Source organism: Rhea americana, unplaced genomic scaffold, assembly GCF_003343005.1.
Source record: "Rhea americana isolate MKP2758 unplaced genomic scaffold, rheAme1 scaffold_24, whole genome shotgun sequence".
Lineage (NCBI taxonomy): Eukaryota > Metazoa > Chordata > Aves > Rheiformes > Rheidae > Rhea > Rhea americana.
The window spans coordinates 2,865,212-2,890,711 of record NW_028186357.1 but is presented as its reverse complement, the minus strand read 5'-3'; the positions used below and the strand labels follow the sequence as shown (position 1 = coordinate 2,890,711).

At 38.9% G+C, this 25,500-nt stretch overlaps 1 protein-coding gene across 1 annotated transcript in view; it reads right to left on the bottom strand.

Moving 5' to 3' along the window:
* LOC146595059 (polycystin-1-like protein 2) overlaps nt 1-25,500 on the bottom strand; it is a 42,629-nt gene that overhangs the window by 12,521 nt on the left and 4,608 nt on the right. The window contains 31 exon segments of the mRNA XM_085306474.1: nt 23-254; nt 1,040-1,268; nt 1,963-2,179; nt 2,770-3,103; nt 3,105-3,135; nt 3,138-3,340; nt 3,860-4,006; nt 4,533-4,711; nt 4,926-5,027; nt 5,728-5,958; nt 6,403-6,596; nt 7,005-7,230; nt 7,965-8,099; nt 9,254-9,380; nt 10,182-10,306; nt 11,907-12,089; nt 13,111-13,236; nt 14,525-14,719; nt 15,562-15,707; nt 15,921-16,121; nt 16,608-16,749; nt 17,336-17,456; nt 18,191-18,398; nt 19,074-19,191; nt 19,964-20,013; nt 20,742-20,840; nt 21,705-22,109; nt 22,776-23,011; nt 23,684-23,831; nt 24,259-24,369; nt 25,196-25,381. Of these exon segments, the coding sequence (XP_085162600.1) occupies nt 23-254; nt 1,040-1,268; nt 1,963-2,179; nt 2,770-3,103; nt 3,105-3,135; nt 3,138-3,340; nt 3,860-4,006; nt 4,533-4,711; nt 4,926-5,027; nt 5,728-5,958; nt 6,403-6,596; nt 7,005-7,230; nt 7,965-8,099; nt 9,254-9,380; nt 10,182-10,306; nt 11,907-12,089; nt 13,111-13,236; nt 14,525-14,719; nt 15,562-15,707; nt 15,921-16,121; nt 16,608-16,749; nt 17,336-17,456; nt 18,191-18,398; nt 19,074-19,191; nt 19,964-20,013; nt 20,742-20,840; nt 21,705-22,109; nt 22,776-23,011; nt 23,684-23,831; nt 24,259-24,369; nt 25,196-25,381 (5,387 nt within the window).

Below are 25,500 nucleotides of genomic sequence, written 5' to 3'. Positions count from 1 at the left end.
GCTGTACTTTTGAGGATCTCACCTTTAAGGGCTGTGTGATGAAAAGACTTTCAAAGAAGGAAATGGCCATGGAGATCAGCCACTTGATGGAGTTCTCCTTGCCATAATGCAGCCCGTAGAGCATAGTGAAGAACCCAGATACACCACTGGTGGCTGCTACAAGGAACCAAGCAATGAATGCAAACCACCAGGGCAGCCCTTTGGAAGAAGAGCCTTTCTTGCCATCACCAGAGGAGCTTGGAGTAGGAGACCACCTTGAGAGTCAACCAGAAGAGAAAAAAAAAAGACTTCTGCAGTGGAATGGGAGCCAATRAACAAAATCACAGTCTTCAGGTGCAATCGGCAACATAGGCAACATATTACAATTTAAAATCTCAACTAAAATATTTTTAATTATTTTAACTAATGCAATTATTAAGGATATATAGATAGCAAAAGGTGCAGAGAGCAAAATGGGGAAGTGTCCAGACATCAGCTAAAATGAAAACAAATATGATGGGTGTATTTTGTCCTCAATTCATGCATAATTGAACTTCCAGTAGAAATGCTGACCCCCCAAAAAAAAATGCATTTTAGCTGCTGGATACGTCCCTTGTGATTACCATAAAGACCAGAGAGATAATTATTTGTGACGTTTTCAGTACTTCCAACTTAATGATCAGATTTTTCTGAGATATTTTTGTCTGCTCATTAATTTTTCTTTATCCATATGTTTTTAGACCCCTCCCAAGGCTTTAGATCTCAGTGATTACCTTCAGTGTTTTGCTATAATGTGACACTGTACTGTAACATTCAATTTCGGAGACAAAAATGACAGAGTGATGAGCTGTCTTTATTGCTTTTGTGTGCAGTACACAATGCATTGAAATTTCTTTGTTGCTCCTGCTATAGTATAATAATAAGACATGCTTCTACAGCTATAGTAATGCTTAYTCAGCAAGTTTTAAGTAGTAATTACTTTGAGCTCCATCATCCTGGCCAGTTTTGAGTTCATGACCTGAATTTACTTTTACTGAAAATGAGATGAGAACTAGGTTACCTCTCACTAATGGATGCTGATGAGCAGATCCGGCTCTCCAGGAGGTTCTTCATGTGCTGAACCTGCCGAACAGCTTGTGTATAACTCTGAGGCATCTGAAACTTATGAGGCCCCAGTAGTTCCAGCTCCATCTCTACATGCTGGAGCTGCATGTACAAACAGCGGTTATAGTCATTGTATCTCAGTCGCTCACACATTCCCTTCTCTGGAGTTGGGCTTCTTGTTTTTTCTGCAAGTAAATAAAAAAAAAATCAGCATAGCTATCTATAAATTAAAATCTGATTCAGTACAAAAAGTAACAGAGTTGGAGCCCAAGATTATCAGTGTAACAATGCACAGTAACATTTGAAGGGACATGTAAATGCAGCTTTGGTAATGGAGCTTTAATGCTCTTCTGCAGGGACAGGCTGGACATACCAGGAGGGAACTGGGAATTTAGTAAGACAGAGGTCTTAAAACCTTAATACAGAAGTCAGATGAGATCAAGTGCAATGTTGTTTATAGTCTGCCTGTGCGATTTGTGGCTTGTTATACTCACTGGAAAAGCCAAATGCAAGTCTTAATGAAATCAGTGGGATTGTTCACTCATCTACTATTGTTTAATTGAAAATAGATCAATGCCTAMGTTAAGAATCAGACTGAAAGGATCAAAAACACAGGTTTAGCAAGAAAGAAGCAAAGGACAAAATGATGTGAAGCAACTCATGTTTAAGAGTCTTGATGCTGTTAGATACTGATCCTTCTCCCAAGCCAGGCTGGTAGCTAACATTTTATTCTACAGCATAGGAAATAAAGATTTCATGGTATCTTCACTTAATTGCCTTTAAGATAGAATATAAGAAGAGCTTGGGTCATCACATCCAGTGGTCATCATCATTTTCACGGCACAAGTTTCAGCAGGACTGTCACATTGTGTTACTTACCTTGTATATCTACAGCACCTATTGTGACAATTACAGGGTCATCCTTCTTTTTACTCTCATCATAAAACTCATGTCTAGTTCTGTTCTGCTGGCAGATGATGTCCTCAACCAATGCCAAAAGGGTGTTGATGTTAGTTGATTTTCCAAGATCTGATACTGAGGTGAGTGATGGAGTCTTCAGGATTTTAAACAGTGAGTTGGCAATTCTCCTTATGTCCTAGAAAAGACAGCAGCAACATGGCAGTGACTCTGCCTGCAGAGTGCAAACCTTATGTGATCTGAAGACATCACTGGTTGGGAGTGCACAGGATGCTGAAGTCTCAAGAATGGAGATAGCACGTCCTATAAGGCTGGTTGTGACAGGCTGATTTCGATTTAGCAGGACAGCTTTCAGGATTCAGAAAAGTGGTTTACCTAACTAAGGACCTAAGATGAGGAAGATAGGGACTATGGTATCTTTTATCTTCACTGTCCTGCTTAATGCTTGCTTTCAACCATTGAGCACAGCGATTTTGGTCCGTGATCGTGCAAGGACCTGAGATGTACATAGGCAGATCTTGCTGACGTMAGGAGGTCCTCTGCAGGAGGAATATAACCTGAAGGTGGATGCCTCTAGCCAGTCYCTCCCTCCCACTGCCATGTAGATGCATAATTGAGTGCTTTGCACCAGTGCATCCTTCACTTATAATTGTGGCCAATCTGAAGGGCATCTGACAGGAAAGATTTTTGCTCTTACACTGCAGATAGGTGGTGTGTGGCAGCAGAGGGCAGTGCAGAGCGCTTTGGGGAGCAGCCACAAGGACTTGCCTTTATCACAGCCTCTGGAGTGAGTGAGACAGCTTGGGTGACCTGACGTGTGGGAGGTAGGCTTGGGGACACACGACCGCATTTGCCTGGCTTCTTCTCTTTCCCCTGTGTGGCAGGCCGAGATCGTATATTCCTGAAGATCTGCACAATGAGCAGGTTGATGGGGAACATGAGGAGGGAGCTCTCAAAGCCAATCATCACCTCCTGCCATGTGAACTCGATCTTACCTTTCAAGATCAAACAAAGAGGAGGAGTGAGAATAACCCCAGGAATCATCAGATCTCTCTCTTATGAAAAATTTCATTTGTTAACTGTCCTGCTTCTAGATTCTGCAGTCTATTTCCCTGCCCAAGCAATGATTAGGATATTACCCAAGTCCATTTTTTGCTCTGCTGGATCCTTTGGCACTCCCCAGAACATTATGCTAGTCAGCATGGTGCAGAGCAGCAGTGAGAAGCAGCATGACACACGCTGGGCTCTTGTGAAGGAGCTTCGTGGGGAGCGGTTGAAAACTGAGTACCAGATGTGTCCATCTTGGAAGCCCTTGGAGGTCTTCATGAAAAACAGATTGCTGTGAAAGAGGAGGGGGAAATCAAGGGGATGCTTAGAAAGCAGAAGGAATAATAAAGCTGTAGTTTGGGGTGCTGACCTGTTGGTGCCTCTAGGCACTATCAGAAGAAATAATAACTATTGGAAATTATCAAGTATCATGGCTTGATTTGCATGAAATAGTCATATAAACTACTTATATCCTTTCCTTTTAGCCACACCATGGAGGAAAACCTAATCATAAGCAGTTTTTGTATAAATTTTAAGGGAAATAACATAGAAGATAAGGTGCTTGGGTTTTTGTAGATCTTGTCAGACTATCCTTTTTTAATACTAGCATTTCCACTGTGGTATTACCATTAAGGCAACAATTAGACTTAGCTAAACATCCTTCCTCTTCTCCTTGTCCAGACCCTTTGAAGTCAAGGGAAAGGCCTCCCTTGTTTTCATTTTAGCCTAGGGGTTTCATCTGTTTTGCATACTTGTTTTTCAAACTGATTACTCTCAGGAGCTAAAAAGTCTGTAAAGCAGGAGTATTTACCTGAACTGCTTCATGTCCTGTTCTGTAGCTACTGGGAACACTTTATCAAGGACACATTCTCCAATATCAATGGCTAACCAAGAGTTACAGAGGAAGTACCATTTCTGGTCCCATGCTAGGTCATGGACCAACACTCGATTCACATACCTATAGGAAAAACGTACAGGGCATGTTCACATGTTACTGAGTGGTATGAAATTCAGGGCTCAACAAGAATATGGAGGACAAACTCTGGCCTTTGGCTTCTTTGGTTGTGTCTAAACTGTAAGGCATTGAACACTTCCCCCCACCCTGCAGTGAGCCCCAAAATACTAGTACTCAGACTGGTGACCTAATCCAGAGGATGTTACCATTCTCCCGTCTGATCATTGTGCCTGGATTTCACTCCATAGCTTCTGTAGTATGTTTTGGGAGTACTGACAGAAGTTTTGTCCCAGCACAGAATGAGGATATAGCAGGGATATATACTGGACACAGTATATGAGAGGCATTTCTGGTCCTGCAGTTTAAATTATGATTTGATCTATTCATCTGCAAAAAAGAGAAACTAACACTTCCTTCCTTTCTAGAATTGTGAAAAGGATAATTTTGTTATGCACTTGAAAAGGAAAAATGTTATCATTATAAAAAATATTTTTGTGGATCTTTAGTTAATTTCCCTGCATACACTTACCAGGATGGACTGTGCCCTGAATTATCATGCCATAGTCTAATACTCTGCAGTTCCCCAAGAGGGAAGAGAGTACAGAGTAGGAAAACATCCACTCCTCCACGTTCAAAGACTGGTGTATCAGGATCAGTTAGATGGTGTGGCTCACTCTCTCCTTCCAGTCCGTAGAGGGTGAGCGTCACCTGGAGAATAGAAGGACAGACTGAAGACCAGCACATCTCAGAATTCTGTGTGTGACATACTCTGACATACTCTCTATAGATTCATCAAATTTAAGGACTTTCTGGCTTAGAAGTTGCATCTGAGCCATCCTGTTTACTAGTCTATACTGCTTCATTATTCATTAAATTCTATTAATGCATACATAAGCTGTATTATGCACAGTTCCTTAAGTACCTTGGAGGTTGTGGCTGCCCCTCGGCGGTGCCCTGTAAAAACTGTCACAAGATAACGATACTGAGCAAAGGGGTCATTGTCTTCCAGTACTGTGATTTTCACCTGTGGAGTGACATAATASAAGCAATGGGTTAGCAGTTTGGTAAGTATGGCTGCCTTAATGCTGTGGATAGGAATTTTTCATCTTGTGAACAGTACATATACTTACCAGGAAACATATAGTAAAAGGAAAGGGAGTAGGGTTGGTTGAAGACTTCCTATTAAAACAGTATTATGATGGTTAATGACATACTGCACACACACACACACAAAAATCTGTATTTCCCAGATGGTTTTTTTTCAGTAAAAAAACAAAAAAAAAAAAAAAAAAAATCAAAGCTGAAATTTCTAAAGAAAATTTAAATAAAATCAGCCTTTTCACTTCTGTTCAAATTTTCCCCAGGAGAAAAAAAATATTTTAAGCTATGCCTAGAAGCAAGGTAGGCAGAAAGACAAAGAAATGAACAAAGTTTGGGGACTCTGAGTATCAAAGCAAATTCAGTTTTATTATAGTCTCATTTTCAAAACTTAACATAAGCAACTCACTGATAGCTGAGGATTTATGAATATTCTAAGAAACATGCTGAGAGTGACGTTGGAACATCCACACCAGCTCTCGGACCTCATGTCATTTGGGGCTTCAGCTTACAGAAGGATGGGCTATTGTCTGGCCTAAGTGCTTGGAATAACATGTCCTCCAGAGAGAAGGCCAGGCAAAGCAGGAATTGATCTAAATACATTCAGTCTTTATCTGAAGACTTACTTTGGCATCATCCTGGATGTCTTTCCTTCGAGCCCAAATAACTACAAGCACATACACCAGAAAGATACATCCTACAGTTGTCACCACCACAGGATTGTCCACAAATGTACCAAATAGCTCTACAGTTTTGCTAACRTCAATGGCATTGGGTATGATGAAGAAGGAGCTCCCAAAGAAGGTCAGATGATTGCAGAGGCACTGTGTGCTTCTAGGATTTGTTTTTGGTCCAACCTGAAAACCAGAAAAGTTTCCTGATAAAACATTCTGGATATTTGGCTTCAGAGTATTAGATAACTTACCATGCAAACTAAAGAGACTACTGAGATTTATCAGTTAGTGGTGAGAATTGCTATATAGGAAAGAATTGCTCAAGTTCCAATAGGGAATATTCATTTTGCTATCTCGCTAGAAATAGACATTATTATACAGTACAGCCTTGTCAGAATGGTTCTGTTTCTTCTTACATGGAAACACATCCCAAGAAAGTAGTAGAAATGTCATTTTATATTGGATTGAACTTCACTTCYTGATTTTATTAAAACATTTCAAAATGAATTTACGTTATGGTCTCAGTTCAAAACTGTTATTTTACTACAATGCTGTGATCATAAGAGCTGGTTTTGAAGTGTATTATATAAACATTATTATAACATTGTTTTGTTTCTCTCTACTTACATGACATCCATAGCTATTCCAGTTCCCCTGGTGCTCATCCCAAAATACACAGCGGGATGCGAAGGAAGTGACAGCTATAGTTAGCCTGTCATTGACTGTAGAATCCATTCCCATRTCTTGTAAAACCATGAAATAATAAGTGCCCTCTCTGAAAAAGAGTTCTTCTGGACTAAGAACCCAGGCATTTTCCTCACCTTGAACATAAATATTTGAGCTTCAGTGTGTATAAAGAAATGTTAATTTGGAAGTATATGGCTCTATTGCATATAAACAAATAAATGAACTGACAAAATGAAACAGGTGTCAAATAATCCTTAGCAACTCATTGTTCAAAGCATCACACTCTTTGCTCCTGTTTAGTAAACACTGAATATTAGAGCATGGCAGATTGAAACTCCCTTGAGCAGTTTCTTTCTAGCTTTCCTAAACTCGTGGTCAGGGCTCACGTTGCAAATTGCACGTGCTAGCCCTGCAAATTTGTGGGTGAGCACTCTGTATTATGGGAGTGCCCTTAACTTGCTATGGATCATGGGTGTAGGTATGGCTTGGTCTTTTGAGCCCATAAACCCAGAATGAACAAGGTCACTAGCAACTTGTCTTACCTCCTGTAGTCTTCTTACAGAACAAGTGGTTTTTCATATCATAGTTAGTTTCATTTGGATGATAACCATATCCTAAGTAGAGTATTAGTTGAATGTCTTGTTCAGATTCCAGGTGGATCACTATAGATGTATTTTCTGAAGTGACATTGACTTGGAAAGCACTAACATTGCCTAGATTCAAAAGAATCCTGTCTTCTTGAGCTGCTGAAAGCCTTGGTAGCAAAATCTATTTTTAAACAGAAAGATACAGCTTTGAATACAKCAGAACACCTTATTTCTGTTATCTACGAGCACAATAAAGCCACATGCCAGAGAATCTTTTTTCACAACATAGGGAAAGCGTGGCCAGCAACATTGGCTTCTTATCCTAGATAGGCTTCTCTAATGAATTTTTGTTTCATGAATGGATTTTCTTAATTCTTTCAAATAATCTCTGAAAAGTCCATTTCAAATCTATACAGACTCACCACAAATTTTGTGATCTTTGGTATGCTTATGATCTGAGAGGTGAGATTATAACTATAATTGATTATAATTGAAACACTGGTTGTGTGAACTTCATCTATGAATCATTTAGATGTCAGTTTATACATGGGCTAGGAAGCCCATCAGTACTAACATGAACATACAGTTGCTAGATGATCAAATCAGACATTACATTCTGCTTCAGGATGACCATAATTTATAGTCATTTTCCATAACCATTAGCATTCTCACATCCATCTAAATGAAGAGTAAGATACCCATTTTTTAAAAAAAGACGGAACTGTTTGTTATTTTATTCTTCAAACCACACAGATCATTCCAACACAAATACTTGCACCATGATCCCATTATACGTGGTAACAAACACAATATGGCCATTACAATCATCACACCCAAGATAACAAAAATTACAGTTTATTTACAAAGGAAGAACACAGGAAAGAAAGGGAGAGGGATAGGAAGTTTGCAGTTTACCTCAATGTTTTCTTTGAGATTGCTGACTGGTATAATCAAGCCATCCAAACCAGTAAGACTTAGACCTCCCACTGTTCCACTGACATCAAAACTGGCGTCACTGGAGAAAAAGGGATTCACTGCAAAGCTCACCATCTATTAGCAAGACATTAACAATCAACTCTGAGCTATTGTTAATATTTCATTATATTCACATTCTAAGTTGTTGAATACAGACCCAAACAGTACTCAACTTAAAAGAAGTCTGTATCCAGATTCATATATGAAGCTGCCCATATCTCTGTAGCAGACCAAATATAATCCTTGAAAGTGATTTTTACTGAGGTATATGTTATGTGTACACCAATGATTATTGCTTTCCATTCATTGTAATCCTTTTGCCTTTTAGACATCAGATCAAAATGCAATTGTATAAGTCTCCGATGAAGTGAGTTCATCAAAGCTGAACAGTGGCACTTCTCTTGGAATTAGGAACTAAAATTTTCTTCTATTATGTTTGAAATGCACAGAAGAGTATGTCAGAGTCATTAGTACAATGAAAGGCACCCGGAGCCTCTCCTAACAYTCAGGTAAGACAATGATTGCATTTCCACTGATTTCAATAGGCTCTGGGCATGTCTTAGCAGAGCTGGAAAAGGCAGGATACAGTGGAAAAAACTATGTTTTACAGGTGCATGTAGGAGTTCCTTAAAGTGTCAAATCAATCTGAGAGGCCTTTAGAAAATGTGTTATAAAAATATCATAATAATATGCGATCTATTATTCTGAGGGGAAAAAACAGCATCCTAATTCAGATGAGGGACATAACATTATTATCAAAAGACTCACAGGCCTTCTGTCTCCTGCAGGATTTGAGTCCCTCAAACTGATTCATTTCTAGCTGGGAGGAAAAAGGACAGCTGCTTGTTGAATTTAATGATGATATGGACTCTGAGCTGTTGCATCTTTTTCAGAGCAATAGATGTGAACAAATGGCAAGTGGATTTAAAGTTATTGATTCCATTGCCTTCTCTAGTTGTGCAAGTGTGAATCAAGAATGTATGTGAGGGATTGATGGGATGAGGAATTTAAGCCTTCAGTCCCCATCAGCTTGTTGAACCAAACTCATGTAATTAAGAAAAGTGAAGACTTCTGTGATGAAAAAAATTTAAAATGAATTTGTTGGCATAACTGGAGGGCTGACTTGTGTGTTTGTGTATTCACTGCGAAAGGAGAAGAGATTCTAAAAACACTGGACTACGGAAGTAAATTGCAGGTCAGATCAAAGCAGGTAACATCTGTTTACTTGCCCTTATATCCACTGTTTCATCATCAAATCCTGAAAGACTAAGGGAGGAAGCAGGTGGGAGAGTGAAGCTGGCAGAACTGGAACTGGAGATGTTGATGGATATCTCATCCATGCTTTCTGTTTGTAATCTGTCCACAGTTACAATTAGACAAAAGCAAAAAAAAACCAAAAAGATATGAAGACAGAAAAAAGCATTAAAAATATAGATTTTATATCTAGAGAACATGCTTCCTCACTTCCTAAGTATAACTTGTCTAGTAGATTATTTCTAACACTGCCARTAAATGCTTAATATATTATCTGTCCCTGATGTAGTAATACACAAAACACTAGCACAGAATCATCAAAAAAGAGGCAGAATGGGCATATCTGGATTTTAAGTCTTACCTATTTAGATGTATTTATGTGAAAGATGTACCTGGTCTCCATGAACAAGCTCTTGATTTTTACGTGCAGTTAAATGTAGATGAGAGTCAGGTTCTGGTGAACAATTTAGGGATGATTATAAGAAAATGTTTCTCAGGCTCCTCATGATTATGTTTGCTCCTGCCAAGCTGGTTACAATTCTATGTAACATGTCAGTATTGGCAACTTGTAAAAGAAAAATACCTTAACTGGAATGACATGAGTTTTTCATGCTTTCAAAGGTAAGTGGCTACTGCCTCATGCAGGAATAGTAGTAAATTCTTCTCTTGTCAGAGATGACACAGCATGAGAATTTCTAAGACGGCTTTATTGAARTTAACTGGAGTCAAAGGTGTTCTTGCAATCAGTAATTGCAGCCTCATTGTACTGTTGAAGTTGTCATTATGCTACAGTCTTTGTGTGGCTCCATTTAATGACAATGTAAAGAATATTTGGGGAAAATCTGAGGAACTATTAGGCATTTAGGCAGAAGGACATCACTGAAACATTATTATTATTATTACCTGTTTATATACATTGTGGCAGAAGGGGCGGTAAGGACCATTGGTTTATCATCTGGTTCTTTCCCAAACAGAAGGGCACTCTGCAAATTTTCAACTGTATTCAAGAGCTGGTATGACACTGAACTCTGGAAAAGGAGGATGGAAAACTTACTGAGGAGGAAACTTGTAACAAAGCTCCTTGGAATTAGCAAATTTCACATTATTTGCTTTTACCTTGTTTTATGAGCTAATACTAGTTTTTATTGTTTCTTGTAAAGCTGGCGTACTCAGTGATGTGCTTGTTACTCGCAAAGAAAGTTATTCTCATAAACAATTCCATTTCTGTAATTCTCATGGAAACATTACAGACAACAAATAAATACATCTTCYAGTAAAAAGATTTCTAACATTTAAAACTCCTACACATTGAAATTTGAAGAACTACAAACATAACATCAATTTTGTGCAAAATGTGCATGCACTTGTGTACATTAATGTCCTTTAGCTTTAGATGTTGATGTTTAGTTACTTGCAAAAGCAAGACCTAACTGCTTATAAATTTTGTATTATTAGTGTGTTTTCCTGGAGGACTTCTAACAGTTCATAACCTTTTCTCTCAAATTAGATTTATATCATGCTCTACAGTTTATGAAAGCTAAAGAATCTTCAGCACAGGAAGCACACAAAGGCAACTGTGATAAATAGGACAGGATAAGACAAAATAAACACATTGCATAATTCTGAAGAGAAAACCAGAATATGATTTCTGAAGAAGTTTGAATACCAATGGGAGCTGATTTCACATTTGGAGTAGTGGAACCAATTGTGAATATTGAGTACCTGTGGCTTCCTTGATCTGTAAGGGTAGAATCACACCTAGAAAAGATCTTATTACAGTCAGTCAGCTGATCATCCATTAGATGCTTTACACTGATTCTGTGTTCTCCAGCGCTCTGCCCTGTTCAGCTTTAAATGTAAAAAATCTTAAGAGGCTTCTGGCATTCCTACTTAGCCCTGGTGAGGCCTCATCTTAAGTACTGTGTCCAGTTGTGGGCTCCCCAGTACAAGAGAGACATGGAGCTACTGGAGAGAGTGCAGCGTAGGGCTACAAGGATGATTAGAGGGCTGGAGCAYCTGCCCTCTGGGGAACGGCTGGTAGAGCTGGGCCTCTTCAGCCTGGGGAAGAGAAGACTGAGGGAGGATCTTACCAATGTGTGTAAGCCCCTGAAGGGAGGGTGTCAAGGGGACGGGGACAAACTCTTCTCAGTCATCCCATGTGACGAGACAAGAGGCAATGGGCACAAACTGAACCACAGGAAGTTCTGCCTGACCGTGAGGGGGAATTTCTTCCCTGTGAGGGTGACGGAGCACTGGCACAGGTTGCCCAGGGAGGTTGTGGAGTCTCCTTCTCTGGAGATCTTCAAGGCCCGCCTGGATGCAACCCTGTCTACCATGCTGTAGGTGACCCTGCTGAGCAGGGAGGTTGGACTAGATGATCTCCAGAGGTCTCTTCCAACCTTACTGATTCTGTGATTCTATGATTTTCATCAGCAGACTGTTTAGTCCAACAGGACTAACCAGGGAGAAGTTTACTTTGATATTCAATTTAACTCCATTATGGCATCACAATAAACCCCATCCAGTGTCAATTTAAAAATATGAGAGGCAGCAGAACTCTTTAAAATTTTCTGAAGCAGGCAAGTATTCATACAGAGCCCACTAGAAATTGGACCAAACCAAAATTACCTGTTCTGCCTCTGGCATTGAAGTATTCACAGCTCTACTTTGTATTGAAGCTTTAAGCACATTGCTAACTGCATTAAATAGATAGCTGGCTGCATCCTTTCGCTTCTGATCATCTCTGCTCTCCTCTGTGTTTACAGTAAGCAACAAAGCACTGACATCTTTTAGAGTATTACTGGCTTCTACCTGCATGGGAAATAAGGCAAAAAGTTTATGTGTATTGGTGCTGCAAATGACAGAAGTGACACACGGTCTCATTAAGGCTCTTACTGAATATTAAAACATAAGTAATCTGATGGGACTTTTTGTGGTCAAAGCTGTTTTAATTATAATCATTTGTGCTTCTCAAACATCAGTAAAGATGAGGTACTAAATATGGTATACTAACATGAAATATAGACTTGAAAAGTCCATCCTGCCTCTACAGATGCAATCTGTAAAGAAAATGAATAACATCTGAAGGAAGTTTATCTGTCAAACACCTGGCCAAGATACAGTTTAGATGTTACAATAATGTAATAAATTAAGTTATTCTATTTGATGCTGAATCCAAAAAATGTATTGTCGAGTGCATTTCAATCTTATTTTTCACAAAGCATATTAGATCATCAGCAAGTAATACTTTTGGCCTTGTGCTATGCTAAATGCCAGAGAAAGGGGAATCTATGATTTTTCTTTTGTGCCCAAATGCGGCCGTTGATTGCTTTGGGACTGTGAAAGCTTTTAGCCTAAGGTGATGAGGAAGCCAAGCAAATTTATTGCAAGCTTGGACATGCTCATTCCTACAATCTGCAATTTCTTAGCAGCCTCAATGTAGAGTGCATGGAGAATCTGAGCAATTTCTTTGTCTTGCCTAAGTTAACCACACACTGCTGAAGTGCTCCCAAAACATTGTCTGGCTCAATTGTGTAAGACAGAAGTCAGACATAAACTGTATGTCTAGCATGCCTCTTACTAGAAATTGTGTCACAGAATGTAACTGGCCAGCCGGTCACAGTCTGGATTGTGGTGACTCTGTGAGTCCAGATTCTTTCACTCCAAACAGTGAAAAYGCATTCCCTTCTGGTCACAACACACAGGCTGGTATGGTTTAAAAACTGAGTAAAGAACAGGTAGCTGTAAAGCATTGACACTCTTCCAAGGTCAGTGGGATGCAGTAGAGTCTGTGCCATTTGTGTAAGGAGATCCGAGGTTAATTTCTTCTTACCTGTGCTGAGACAGACAGCTCTTCACTCCTGTAAGTGATTTCTTTCAATACTTCTGACATCTTAAGAGCAGTTTGTACTGATGTTACRTTAACAGCAGACAGAGTTGTCAGCATCAGCCCTCGGAGCTTGGGACAAAAAAAGGGATAATTAGGCAAAGGAATAAGACGCTAATTAAGACTGTGTAAGTAGTGCTACACATTGAAAGCCTAGTTTGCTGTAAATTGTGAAGTAGRATAATACTTCACAACAAGGATCATTTGAACTAATATTAGCTCTACTAACAAGATGCCACTTCCCTTAGTTACTGTAAAATCACGACTATTATGTTACCTCCCAACTCAGAGAATTTATACACTTAACATCTATTAACAGCTAGGAGAGTTATTTGAGAGAATTTGTACTTGTGTATGTGAATTACTGTATAARTGCCACCTCCAAAGAAACAGAGCCATGTGTGATTGATTTTACTCAAATAATGAATCTTAATTGAAGGATACATTACATTTCTCTARATCTTTTCATCTGGGGTACTCAAAGCACTGTACAAATAAAAGCTTAAAACTGAAACAGAAGCTCATAACTGAAAAGAACAAAGTTACTTGCCATCTAGTACTTTTGCAGAAACTTATATAGGATATTTCTCCCATAGAAAAGGCCATTCTAGCAACATTTAAATTGTTTGTGGAAAATCAGGTTAACTTCTGGTTTAAAAATACTATCCAAATTAGTTTAATCTCTTAATTTTGGTTAATAATGTTAAAGGATTTATTCTGTTGATCTGAATGGATTGTAGGGGTTTGCAGAGTCAAATTCTGACTTTTTGTCGGGCCATGCAATCACTGAGTAACTCATTAAGGGAACATAACACAGGAATACCAGTCCCCAATTCCCTACTCCAGCTGCCAGCTACACCTTCATCCACTAGAAGGCCCCACAAACACCCTACAAATGATTGCTGTGATAACTGAACAAAAAGTCATGACACTCTCATGCTAAGTCAATTTTAAGGAAATTGCAGCGAATTCCAGAAGAGGCACTCTCGTATCTGAAAGATCTCATATGGTGATGGGAGATATTTCACAATTTTTAAACATCTTTAGTCATACTAAAGACTGTTTGTATTCCATCAGTCTCAGTGTAAATGCAATARAGCTAGTGACCATGGGATAAAATAATGGAATAACAATTGAGAAAGAAATCTTTTACAGATGGATTGTAAGGAAAATCATTTGCTTGGGCAAGTAGTGAAAAATACCTGAAACCTGTGCCAAACACTGAGACAGAATAGGAACTTGAAACCTCTGTTTTTTTCAGGAGGTGATACAGGAGCTTGCTATTCCTCAAGAGCTGTCAAAGAATATGAAGAGTGCATTATATTACACTGTACTGCAAGAAAACAAGTGTCTGGCTGACCTCTTTTCGTGTGTCTGTCTGTAAAGATAYGTTAAGACTTTCCTGTTGGGTCTCCCGATTAAGGACTGAAGTCACTGAYTTATACAGCTGGAAGAGACTCATGCTGTTGTTTCCATCTTTGAGAATGATGTTTGCCTTCTCAGATACAATGGTCTGCAGGGTCAGGTTCCCGTTGATCATGTCTGCATGTCCAACCTGATGGAGAAATCAGATATGCCCCTAACATTGCCAGGGCTGTTATAATCACCTTTGCAYAGCTTCCAGATCATCTTACTGATAGCCTAGCTGGAGCTGGACAGAAAACTCATTTGTGTTCCCCAGTTTTTGACGGTTTATTTTCAGTTAAATTTTCCAGGCATCTCTGATCTCCTTTTGGGTCTCCTGCCTAAGAACTGGTGTCACTGATTTATGCCTTTGGACCAGACTCATGCTATTGTTCCCAGCTTTTAGATTGATGTTTGCCTTCTCAGATACAATCAATCATCTCTAAAAATGTCCAAATATAGGAAAATAGCTCAATTCCAATTCAATCTATGAAAAACTGCCATCTTTTTAAGATGACTCTGTTTTCATCTACTTGACTGGCAAATTTGTGCAAGAGAAGAAACAGAGCCTAATTCAACCCTACATTTTTCAAACCTCACTGCATGGATTGCCATTAAAAGCAGCACAGTGACGAGCAGCTCTTCTGAGCGTGAAGCAGAAATACATCGATTGTTGGTGGCTAATAAGGATCCCATTACCGGGAAACTGGGACGGTAGCCGGGAGTTCTTTCAGCCCACAGAGAGTAACTCCAGACTTACTAAATATAGCTTATGCTGCCCAGTGTCCAAATAGATCATCTTTTTAAATTCTGTCCTCGACAAAAGAACAGTGAAAGAGTCTGGATTTCACAGAGTGTAGTGCTGGACAGGAAAAATGGTAATTATGGCACAGCCACAGGGAAGTAAAAGTATAAAACAGGAGGTTCTGAAAGTGAATCGCGGTTTAAGGATCAATTTGAGACACCTTGAAAGAAAGTAATTTTACTGCATACCTTCACTGAAGCATTAGTTTGAACGGTATCACCAAAGTTGTTGCTAACAGTAATTGTCATATGTAAAATGAAATTATTTTCCTCTTCTCCAAGTGGTAGATAAACTGGGAAGAGTTCAGGATCTGGRCCACAGTGCAGGAGAGTATCTGAAATAAGAAAGATGGAGTTACGTATGAGACAGTTGGAGTTACCTATTCTCTGTGAGTATGCTTGCTCCGTGCAGGCCTGATTAATTGACCCGTTATTAGCCTGTCTGAGGAGTGAAAGCAGGCTGTGCCTTTGCTCTTGCTAGAGGCAGTAACAGCGCTTGCTAGAAACGTAGAGAAGCAGTTGGTCAAACAGTTCACCTCCGGACTTACTTGGTTTCAGATAAAAGCAGTATGTGAGCTGCCTGCTACGACTGGATTGGCATGGATCCACTAAGCAAGAAGTGCTGCAGGAGACTGTGAAAGTGGTGAGCACTGATCCCTCCTTGGGAGACACAGCACATTTGGGGATCGAGGGCGGAGGCACCGTGCTGACAAGGTATGTCTCCTCGCCGTATCCACGCTGACTCATTGCTGGGAATTCGGGGAGCAGAATGTCAGAAATAATCATCCCGTGGGAGCGCTGCTCTTCAGACATTAATGTTACCTATTCTAGTAATGGTGCTGTTTGTTCAGGCACCAGAGACATCAGTATGGGCCTAATCAGAAATGAAATCCCGTTGCTGAATAAGCCATAGTGGGAAAARAACTACTAGACAACATGGCAGTTAGCTTTATGAAGTAAAGCTGTATTATTCCATCAAGTTTTAGCATAACATCATTTCCAAATGAGCCTTAACAAAATTATTAGCAGTGGATTACGGTAATTGCATTTGTCTTAATGCACAGCAGCCYACAATAAACTTAGCTCTTACTGATTTTAAAGAACCCCACATGTAACATAACAGCACTCAACTTACGGAATAATTTAACTTCTTGTTTGTCAGCGAGGCTCTATCCGTGTAATGCCCCCTGTGATGTCAGGATGGCAGGAGTCTGAAAACCCCTGCTTGCCCCTACCTGTTACTTTAATCTGGAAAGCTTCTCCATGTGTCTGCAAGAAAGAGCTGTTCATTGTCAACATGGATCTGTTGCTCTGAAGCAAATTCAAAGAGCTCTGCCGGAACCCAGTCAGGCTACAGACTGGAGGGAGGGGTATGGGCTAGAAAATCAGATAGAAGATTTCAGTAGAGGCTACTTGCTGTGATTTCTGTTGCAATTTCAAGTTAGACATTTCACCAAATCTGCAAGCAATATGGTGAACAAKATTCTGTTCAACATTGACAGAGCTTTTGCCTCTGTTTCTCTATTTCRCTATAGTTGTGTGGTTAGACATACTGCCCTGGGAGAATGAACAGTATATTGATGGGATATCAGTTAGTTCACATGAATATTTATTATAGGTACTTGATTAGAAACCTAAGACATACAGATAAAAATCTATATAAAAAGCATGTGTGCATTTGCATTCCTATCTGTACATATACAATCACCAGTACTAGCTGCAAGTTAAATAATCCTTTACCATGGCTGTGGGGAGACATTTCACTGTCAGGAGTGAGGTGTCAATTAGGTGCCTTCTGTTATAACCCTCCCAAAACCTGGCACCCCCTCACCTCAGTCTTCCTTTTTATTACCAAAGCTTTATTTCCAAGCAATGTGACAAAGTACTGCTCTGAGGCCACATGGCTTTCCCTCTGGCTGGCTGCTTATTTTTGTTTGTGCAGTATTTCATAAAATGCACTTACCTTGGTTTGGAATGTGTTATCTAAATACCAGTTATAATATACTGCCTGCGAATCCTTCTGTCCAGAGACACTCAGAACAACTTCCTTGCTAGCATTCACTGGCTTGCAATTTGCCTCACACCTGTAAAGAGGTAAGATAGCAATTATGAGTAATAACTGTATGAAATGTCATGGTACATGATGCAGATTGTTTTACTCTCATTTGATGAAAATCTGCACAAGCCCTGGGACATGAGACAAGTGGCATGCAAATAGAAAAATATTTAATTTTAAAGCAAGGAATTTAGCAACCTTTAGTCCATTTTCAACAGTGACTGAGGCCCACAACCATTAAATTATTTGTGTTCCAAAACTGATTCAGGCTCTCAGCTGAAAGGTACTACTATTTGACTTCTGGATTGATTATATTATTGGATCAGTGAAATGCCGTGAGGCACTAAACTCTCAAAGACCAGGGTTTTTTTGAGGCAGTAAGGTGTATATGGGTGTCCAGTAGGAATATCAGACATRTCTTAGGGCTTTTATACCAATCATGTCAGTTAGATTCACATCTGTAAATCACCAGCACTGAAAGGAAGTAGTAACGTGAAAAAAAATATTGATTTTGAGAAGAACATTTTTCAGTTTACAAAAGGGTTGTGTTCTTTATTTGTCTGCGTTAGCAGGAGTCTGGACTTCGAGATACACCAAGTCCCATTTTGTTTTTTAATTCCTRTGTTGGTAAGGAATCTATATATTTACAATGATCAGTAAATTATCACTTTATTAACGTTATTATTAATGATAATTGCAGCCCTGCGCTAGGATTTTGCAATAATAATATTAAATAATGAATACTATGGTTTAAAATCAGACCTGATTTCTAGTTGCAATTCTTGTTTTGCAGTCACATACAGACATTGCTCATCTTGCCTCTCTTCACTTCCATGATTTTGGACTGTAACTCTCACAGTCACTGCTGACTTTGGAGGAGGAAGGCAGGAAGGTGGGATCTGCATTTCGGTTTGATTGATTAGGATTATCTGTTGCTGCACACATTCATTCCACTCAGGCCAGCAAGCTCCTGTGCAAACATTTCCTTTATAATTAGATTATTCATAACATTCTGTGTCTCTCATAAAGGTCCTACCTCTCATAGCTTTCAAAGAGCTTTACAGAGCAAACAAATTTCCTTTGCCCAATTTACAGAGTGGGTAACCAGAATTCAGACTGACTTCTTCAAAGTAACCTATGAGGTTAGGGATAAAGATGGGGACAGAACATGGATGTCCTGAATCCCAATCTAGTTCTCAGCTATAAATGCTTTTGCRTCATGTTTGATGCTAATTATTGCTAATAATTGCACGTTCCTTGCAAATGCCTAACTATTTAAATCACTTGGGATTAGTTTTTGGCAACGAGAGCGAGGGCTTAGGACAGGCAGACCTGGAGAAATTGAAAGCTAGGAGAAGATAACACTGTGAACTATGATATATTACATGTATGCCATATATATACACACACACACACAYATATATATGCTATGCCACATATATATTATATACCATAAATAGCTGGTTGTTAAACCAGAGTGAAGTAGAGGGACATTATTCCTTTACAGTGAGTAGCAAACTTTTTTAATGCCAGGCAGAGATTAAACTATCCTTTACTCAGATTTTCACCACCTGATCTGACATGACAATGAGTTTGTCACTCAGCAAGCAGTAATTGATGGAAAAGCTTTAGGAACTGCACGTACCACAGGACCAGAGGAAACTAGAATTATCATTGTTGTCTGGCCAGCCAAGTGTAACAGTTGTGAAAGGATCCACATGACGACTTGGTTTAATATAGATTTTGTTTTTTCTTTTGTGATCCTAAATAATAAGTAAATGTTCCAGTTAAGACAGTAGCATGTATAAACACATATATATCTTACTTCTTTGTAACTAAGAAAGTCTAAAAGTTTATGCCCTAAGTCGCTGTATGGAGAGCTACATGCAGTTTAAATGATCCTTCCTTGACCATAGGTAATATGCGAATAGAAGCAGATGGCACAGACAAATATATGGCAAAATATTCCCAAACTCATAAGTGGCTTAGTAGCCCAACTGTCCTTTTCAAAACTAATGCAGGTACTTAGAAACCTAATTTCCACTAATTTTATGCTTTTAGACTGAGACTTTTAAACAATGTAAAATAATTTGTCTTCTAGTAAATCACTTTTTTGGTCAGAATTAGATACATTACAGCTGTAGACAAAGAGAATAATTTAACTGAATTTGTCATTTTGCGCAACAAATTGTTATGAACCCTGTTCTGAATTAGGCTGATATTCCTTTGATGTAATGCAGTCTTACAGCCAGTCTATAAATCATGACATCTTCTTTTGAAGTAGGACATCTCCTATGACAGACATCTGTCTGCTATAGTTATAGTTAAAAACTAGATCTTCAGGATCATAACAAAATATTATATCTAGCAATTCTACGATTTAATTAAATCTAGCAATTCTGTGGCACAGAAAATAAAGTCCATAATGCAGTATGTCACAAATACTTYTTATAAATACTTAATGCAGCACTTCTACCACCAAGAAGAATTTCTCAGCATTTCAATTTTAAAGTAAAAACTTTAAATAATACTTACATTTGTCTTTTGGGTATTTGTTTTGGTGCTGCCTTTTAGCTTTGCAGAATCTGTTTAGTACAAAAAAGATCAGAATGCTTTAGTGCTACCTATAGAGCTCTCAGACAGTCCTCAGTGACACAGGGGCATGACATAAACACTCAGGATTTGACTACAGTCAATCTGAAAGGCAGAGCTGTAAGAATCAGACTCTTGAGTTGTGATAAATAGTCTTGTTAAAATAGATAAAACTGTAACAACAAGCTAGTAACATACTATAAGGATGATCCTAATTCTTCCATCATAATAGTATCAATCAAAATAAATTAACAGATGGTGATGGAGTTCAATTGATGTACAAAGCAAAGTTGAGGGAAGCACTGGAAATGTCTCAATAGGATTAATAAGTAACTTTATTTGTGGTATAATCTGCTATTGTAAATGTAAGAGTGAGCCATCTAGAAGCATCTACTGACAGCAAATTATGTGATTATTGTGATGCAGATATTCCATTATTTCATAGCTATGTCTCAGGCTGCAAACTTCACTAATTATTTCTAGGACAAATAGCAAATGTGTAGTATGTAACATATATAGTGTGATGCTGATTTATGACCAGTTCAAATCCATGAAGATGCCTTCATTAGAAACAAGCCTCCACAAAAGCTTTTAGAGCTGTTGCTGGAAGGAAAGCAATTACTAGATGCAAACCATAAACACTAAACACTCCACAAAATGCTCTGATTGCAGAACATGACTTATGTGGTCAAAAATCATACTGTCAGGATAATGCAATTACCTTCTTTAAGGGAACTATTTGCCAGCACATTGATGAGCCCAATATCCATGCTCATGTTTGAGAAAGCATTCATGGCCACCACTTTTACTAGGAAAGTGCCTAGAGAAGATACATAGTCAATTAGAAATAGYAGTGCACCATCCTGTTTGGGACATAAAATCCAATTCATAAAGAAAATCCTATTCTTTCCTTTTAAGTTATTTGGTTTGATGAATTTACTGCCACTGAAAGGCTTTTCTAGGAATGAAAAATAAAATGAAATAATAATTAGCTTCTGTTGCTCCAGCTTTGGCATGAAATTTGAATAGTTCATTAGAGGAAAACTTTTTAATGCTTTGCCACTGAATTAGCTCTTAAGGAGAATCTCTCTAATCCCATATATTAAATTTGATGTATTAAAAACCTTGATTTCTTAATAGTCATAAAGAAAAATAACTATAAAGCATATTTGTAAGTTCAGCAAAAACTACATGTTGGAGAGATGCACAGATGGGAAGGGAGCTCCCCTTTTCTTTGTCATCTGCATGCATTAATGAACTCAGATCATTCATTACTGCAGTGTAAAATGCAGGGCAGTATAAACTGGAAATTAAACAAACGAATAAACATGAGCAAAACACTGTGATTCAGGAAGATATCATCATTTGTACTCAAATTAGRGATGTGGCCATGAAAAAAATGAACTCTGCTCACTTCGTCTTTCTTACTGCAAAATTCAGGAGAAGCCTCACTTTTGGTCTCTTTAGGAAGAACAATTTGGCATTTTAATTCTTTTATATTGGTTATAAGTCAATAAGACTGTTCTGTCCATACGCTCCTGCAGATCAAATTTGAGCAGTTAAAAAAGTTACCAAATTCAGCTCTAAGTTATTGCCCCCCAGCCAGGGGTGCTGTGATGGAATATATGAACTCCTCTACACATTTATTTGTGTTAGAAAGACAGAAGATGTCAGCATGCTGTACCTTCAAAGTACACAGGTATGCTGTATGTTCGAGGCTCCCCATGAGAGCTGTCTTCCTCATGMGAGTGTGTTTCATTAGATCCCACAACCTCAAACTTCAGTTTCTCTGGGGCTCCATGAGACACAGAGACATTTATCTCTAAATTCTCCCCCAACTCCAGAGTGCGAGAAGCTAATTCAGCCTGAAGACCAGATATTGGCTCAATTAAGTGAACAGCAACGCTGTTGGAGATCTCTGATGTGGTTGTGTTGCTGGATGCTCGGATTTCCAGCTGATGTATCCCTGGACCCAGGAGCTCTTGAGAGGTACAGCTGAGTGTCAGATTGTGAGGAACAATTCCTTCCTTTGCACTGGATTCAATGAGTGTCATGTTATCTGCTAGTATAACGTAGGTCACTTCATCACCTGGAAAAAGACAATTCAGAATTTCTCACAGCTTGCCTAACAGGCCATCCAATTCTAGCTGTTTTGTTCAACATTCAGGTATTTATAAAGGAGTTAGAAGAACACTGCAGCAATGCAGTTGCTTTGAATAGATTTGCTTCATCTGCTTTTGTGTCCCTCTGGGCTCCCTATGAACGTCTATCACATGTATTTCCTGATGGGAATCTTAAGGCAGTCAAGAGAATTCAAACATGTGCTACTGAATTTTATCTTTTAAGCATGTATGTGGATTCCTGGAGCTTGAAGTGAGAACTAAATATATGTCAGCAAATATGACCTGCTCAGTGTGGAATCATCTTGCTCTCKTTCAGTGAAGCATTTCTGCAGATGCTTAACTTCAAATATGGAAATAATCCTACTGGCTTCATGTGGATTTACATGACTAAAGTTATGCTCATGCTTTGTCAGCTTTGTGCAGAGGGAAAAAGGGTTTATGCTCATGTCAAGTGCTGTAACAGCTCTGAGAAAGAACCCCTTCCAATAAGGCTCGGAGCATTCAGTTGCAGGATTGAAACAGCTGCAGGGAAAGCATTTGCTAGAAAAGATACTGTTTTGTGACATAAAAATTTGTTTTTCTTATGCATAGCATAATATTTAGTCTGCCATTTAAACAAGCAGAATAATTACCCTCTCCTCCATTGAGTTCTACTTGAATCCATAACAACTTTCCATACAGTGTCCGGCAGTGAGAGCTGTTCCCAGATTCATACTGGCTATAGCACCCAGTAATGCTAAGTTGATCCTTCTTATCCTGAACAGTCACCCGTTTCTGAGCTGTCACATGCCATTCACTGGTTGTGCATTCCACAAAAACAGTAAACTCTCCAGGAGATGAATATCTGTGCGTGACATTGCTGACCAGCCTAGGATACAAAGAGAACTTGTTGCAGAAGACTGTCTTGAGAAGTCTTTAGCACTATGTGATAACAGTGGTCACAGAATGTCTACTATTTGTAGTACATTACTACTTTTGTTTTTCATTCCTTCTACTTTTTACTTATTTTTTTTAGTTCAGTCAATCAGGATTCCATTAGTAGACAGGTAAGATTCATATACTTTCTTTCGGAGCACTAGGATAATACAAAATCTGATTTTTATAAACAGCAAAAAAAGTTTTAATTGAATTAATATAAAACAAATAACACCCATAATATTATAATTCCATTATCTTATTTTAAATGTTATCAAATATAAAAATATTCTTTAAACTGAGAAAAGTAATGCTTGCCCATTTCTTTGTCAATTATTGAAAGTTTTTCAATAATTTCRTGCATTTATGACGTGTATTAAATTCCATTAGTAAGAAACAGGAATCACTTGTTACAGTAAGCAGAAGAAAGAATATTGTTGACAGCTTGATATAAAATTGTATATTAATTTCAGAATGAATTTCTGCAAAATCCAACTGTCCTGTATATATGATCTGTTCTTAGTCTAATTAATTTTTAACATCTCATTTAAGAGAATTGAAGCATTCGAAGAAATGCAGGCAGTGAAATTTACTCATCTACTGATAAATAAAAGATATATCTTACATTGGAGGGTAGTAAGGATCAATAGTGTGTCCATCGCCAGTGTTAATGATGCAKGAAAGATTGCCAGAGTATGGAGAGAGCATCCAATTCAAAGTGATTGTGATATTTTCAAAGACAAGGCATGTATTTGTTACAGCCAGATGCAGACCTGTAAAATGTAATGCCAGAGTTCGATGTCATTGTTTGTCTACATTTCTTGCATAATTAAATTAATTTTCATACATTGTTGAGAGCTGGCCTTCTCCAAAACAGAGCTGACACTGCTGCCAGTTTGAATACATTAGTGGCAATTCTTCTCCATAAGTACTGATCAGGATTCTTGTTGGAACATAATTTCATGTGTCTGAATTTCACAGCTTTGTAGCCTTATCAAAAACCCTGTGGAGCTGTCACCTAGGACTGAGAGGCTATATTTTTGTGTCCTGAATATAGTTAGTGGTCACCTTTTGCAGAGGAACGTTCTTCCAGCTTCTTGCTTTAGGATGGACCAGCTATTTTGAAGATAATTTGTAGTGGTCACAGTGCTACTGCAAAGTGTAGAACAAGCTTTTGTGTTGACAGCCCCCACCACTTACCTTCCTTGCAGTGGTACTGAATAAATAAATAGCTTCCAGATGCTGGACAAGGATCTCCAAAGAAAGTGCCATCTGCTGTCACCTGGCAGGCCTGGAGACCATGACACTGTCCTGGAAAGAAGGACCATCTTAGATGCACTGGTGTTTATTGTCTTTGACTGACATAACAGCTCAGAGAAAAGATGATTACAGAAATAAAAAGAGGTGGGAAGGGGCCATATCCTGTCACTGATATCTAAACCAACTCCCATAGCACTTTTACTTTATTGTGTTGCTGACTACCTGCTTTTCCTTAGCACCATTCCACTCCATAGGAATACAGCTGAATTAGAGAGGGTAAAAAAATGAGGAAGTCATGTGTTTGGTTTAACTTCAGCTGGAAACCCAAGGAATCACTATAGGGACAGGCTATAATCAAGGTTTAGATTCACAAGCAATGGAGCCCTGTAGCTCTTGCAGGCTGAGACTCAACACGCTGCAGGAGATGGCAGCTCCCTCCTGCCCACTTGTCCCCACAGAAACTCTCTGGGTGCCAGCCTTCTCACTCCTCTTTATTAGAGGTTAGGTTTGTATGCATGGTTTGCATGTGTGCTGGTCCATCTCCAACCTATCTGTTGTATTCATCAGGGAATCAGTGTATCTACATATTTTCTTCATATTAGGAGAGGAGCTAGGTATGCCCTTGTGCTCCATTTGCTCCTATGCATCCCCTCTTTCCTCTGAATGGTTTTGCTCCCCACAAAGTCCCTCCTTTCTATTCAGCCTCCTGTAGGAACCGCCTGCATGTAAGAAGTTCTTTGCAACCCCCTTCATGTCGGGCATAACCCACTTTCCCACTCACTGACTCTACTGAAATAAACCAAGATAAAGTATTTTAGGGAGCAGGAAATTTGATGCTTACTCTATGCTTCTGACAAGCAGTGCAACAAGATATTACCTGCTACCTCATCTTTGACACTGATCCAGGTACAGTCTTCATCCATATCATACTGGAGAGGTGTCTCCAATACGCAGTAGTGAGGGGTCTTCCGTCCATAGAAACTCTCTCCAATTTGAATAACTTCTCCTGATCCACACTGTACAGTGGCATTGTAATTATTGCAAGCAATGCTCTGGCCAGATTCTAATAGGGGGAAAAGATTTCATTAAAATGAGGATATATAGCTGAGGCATCTGCCCCTTCCTCCTCCATGGTTACTAGATTTGTGCATAGCATCTCCAGGGAAGCTGATCGTAACCTAT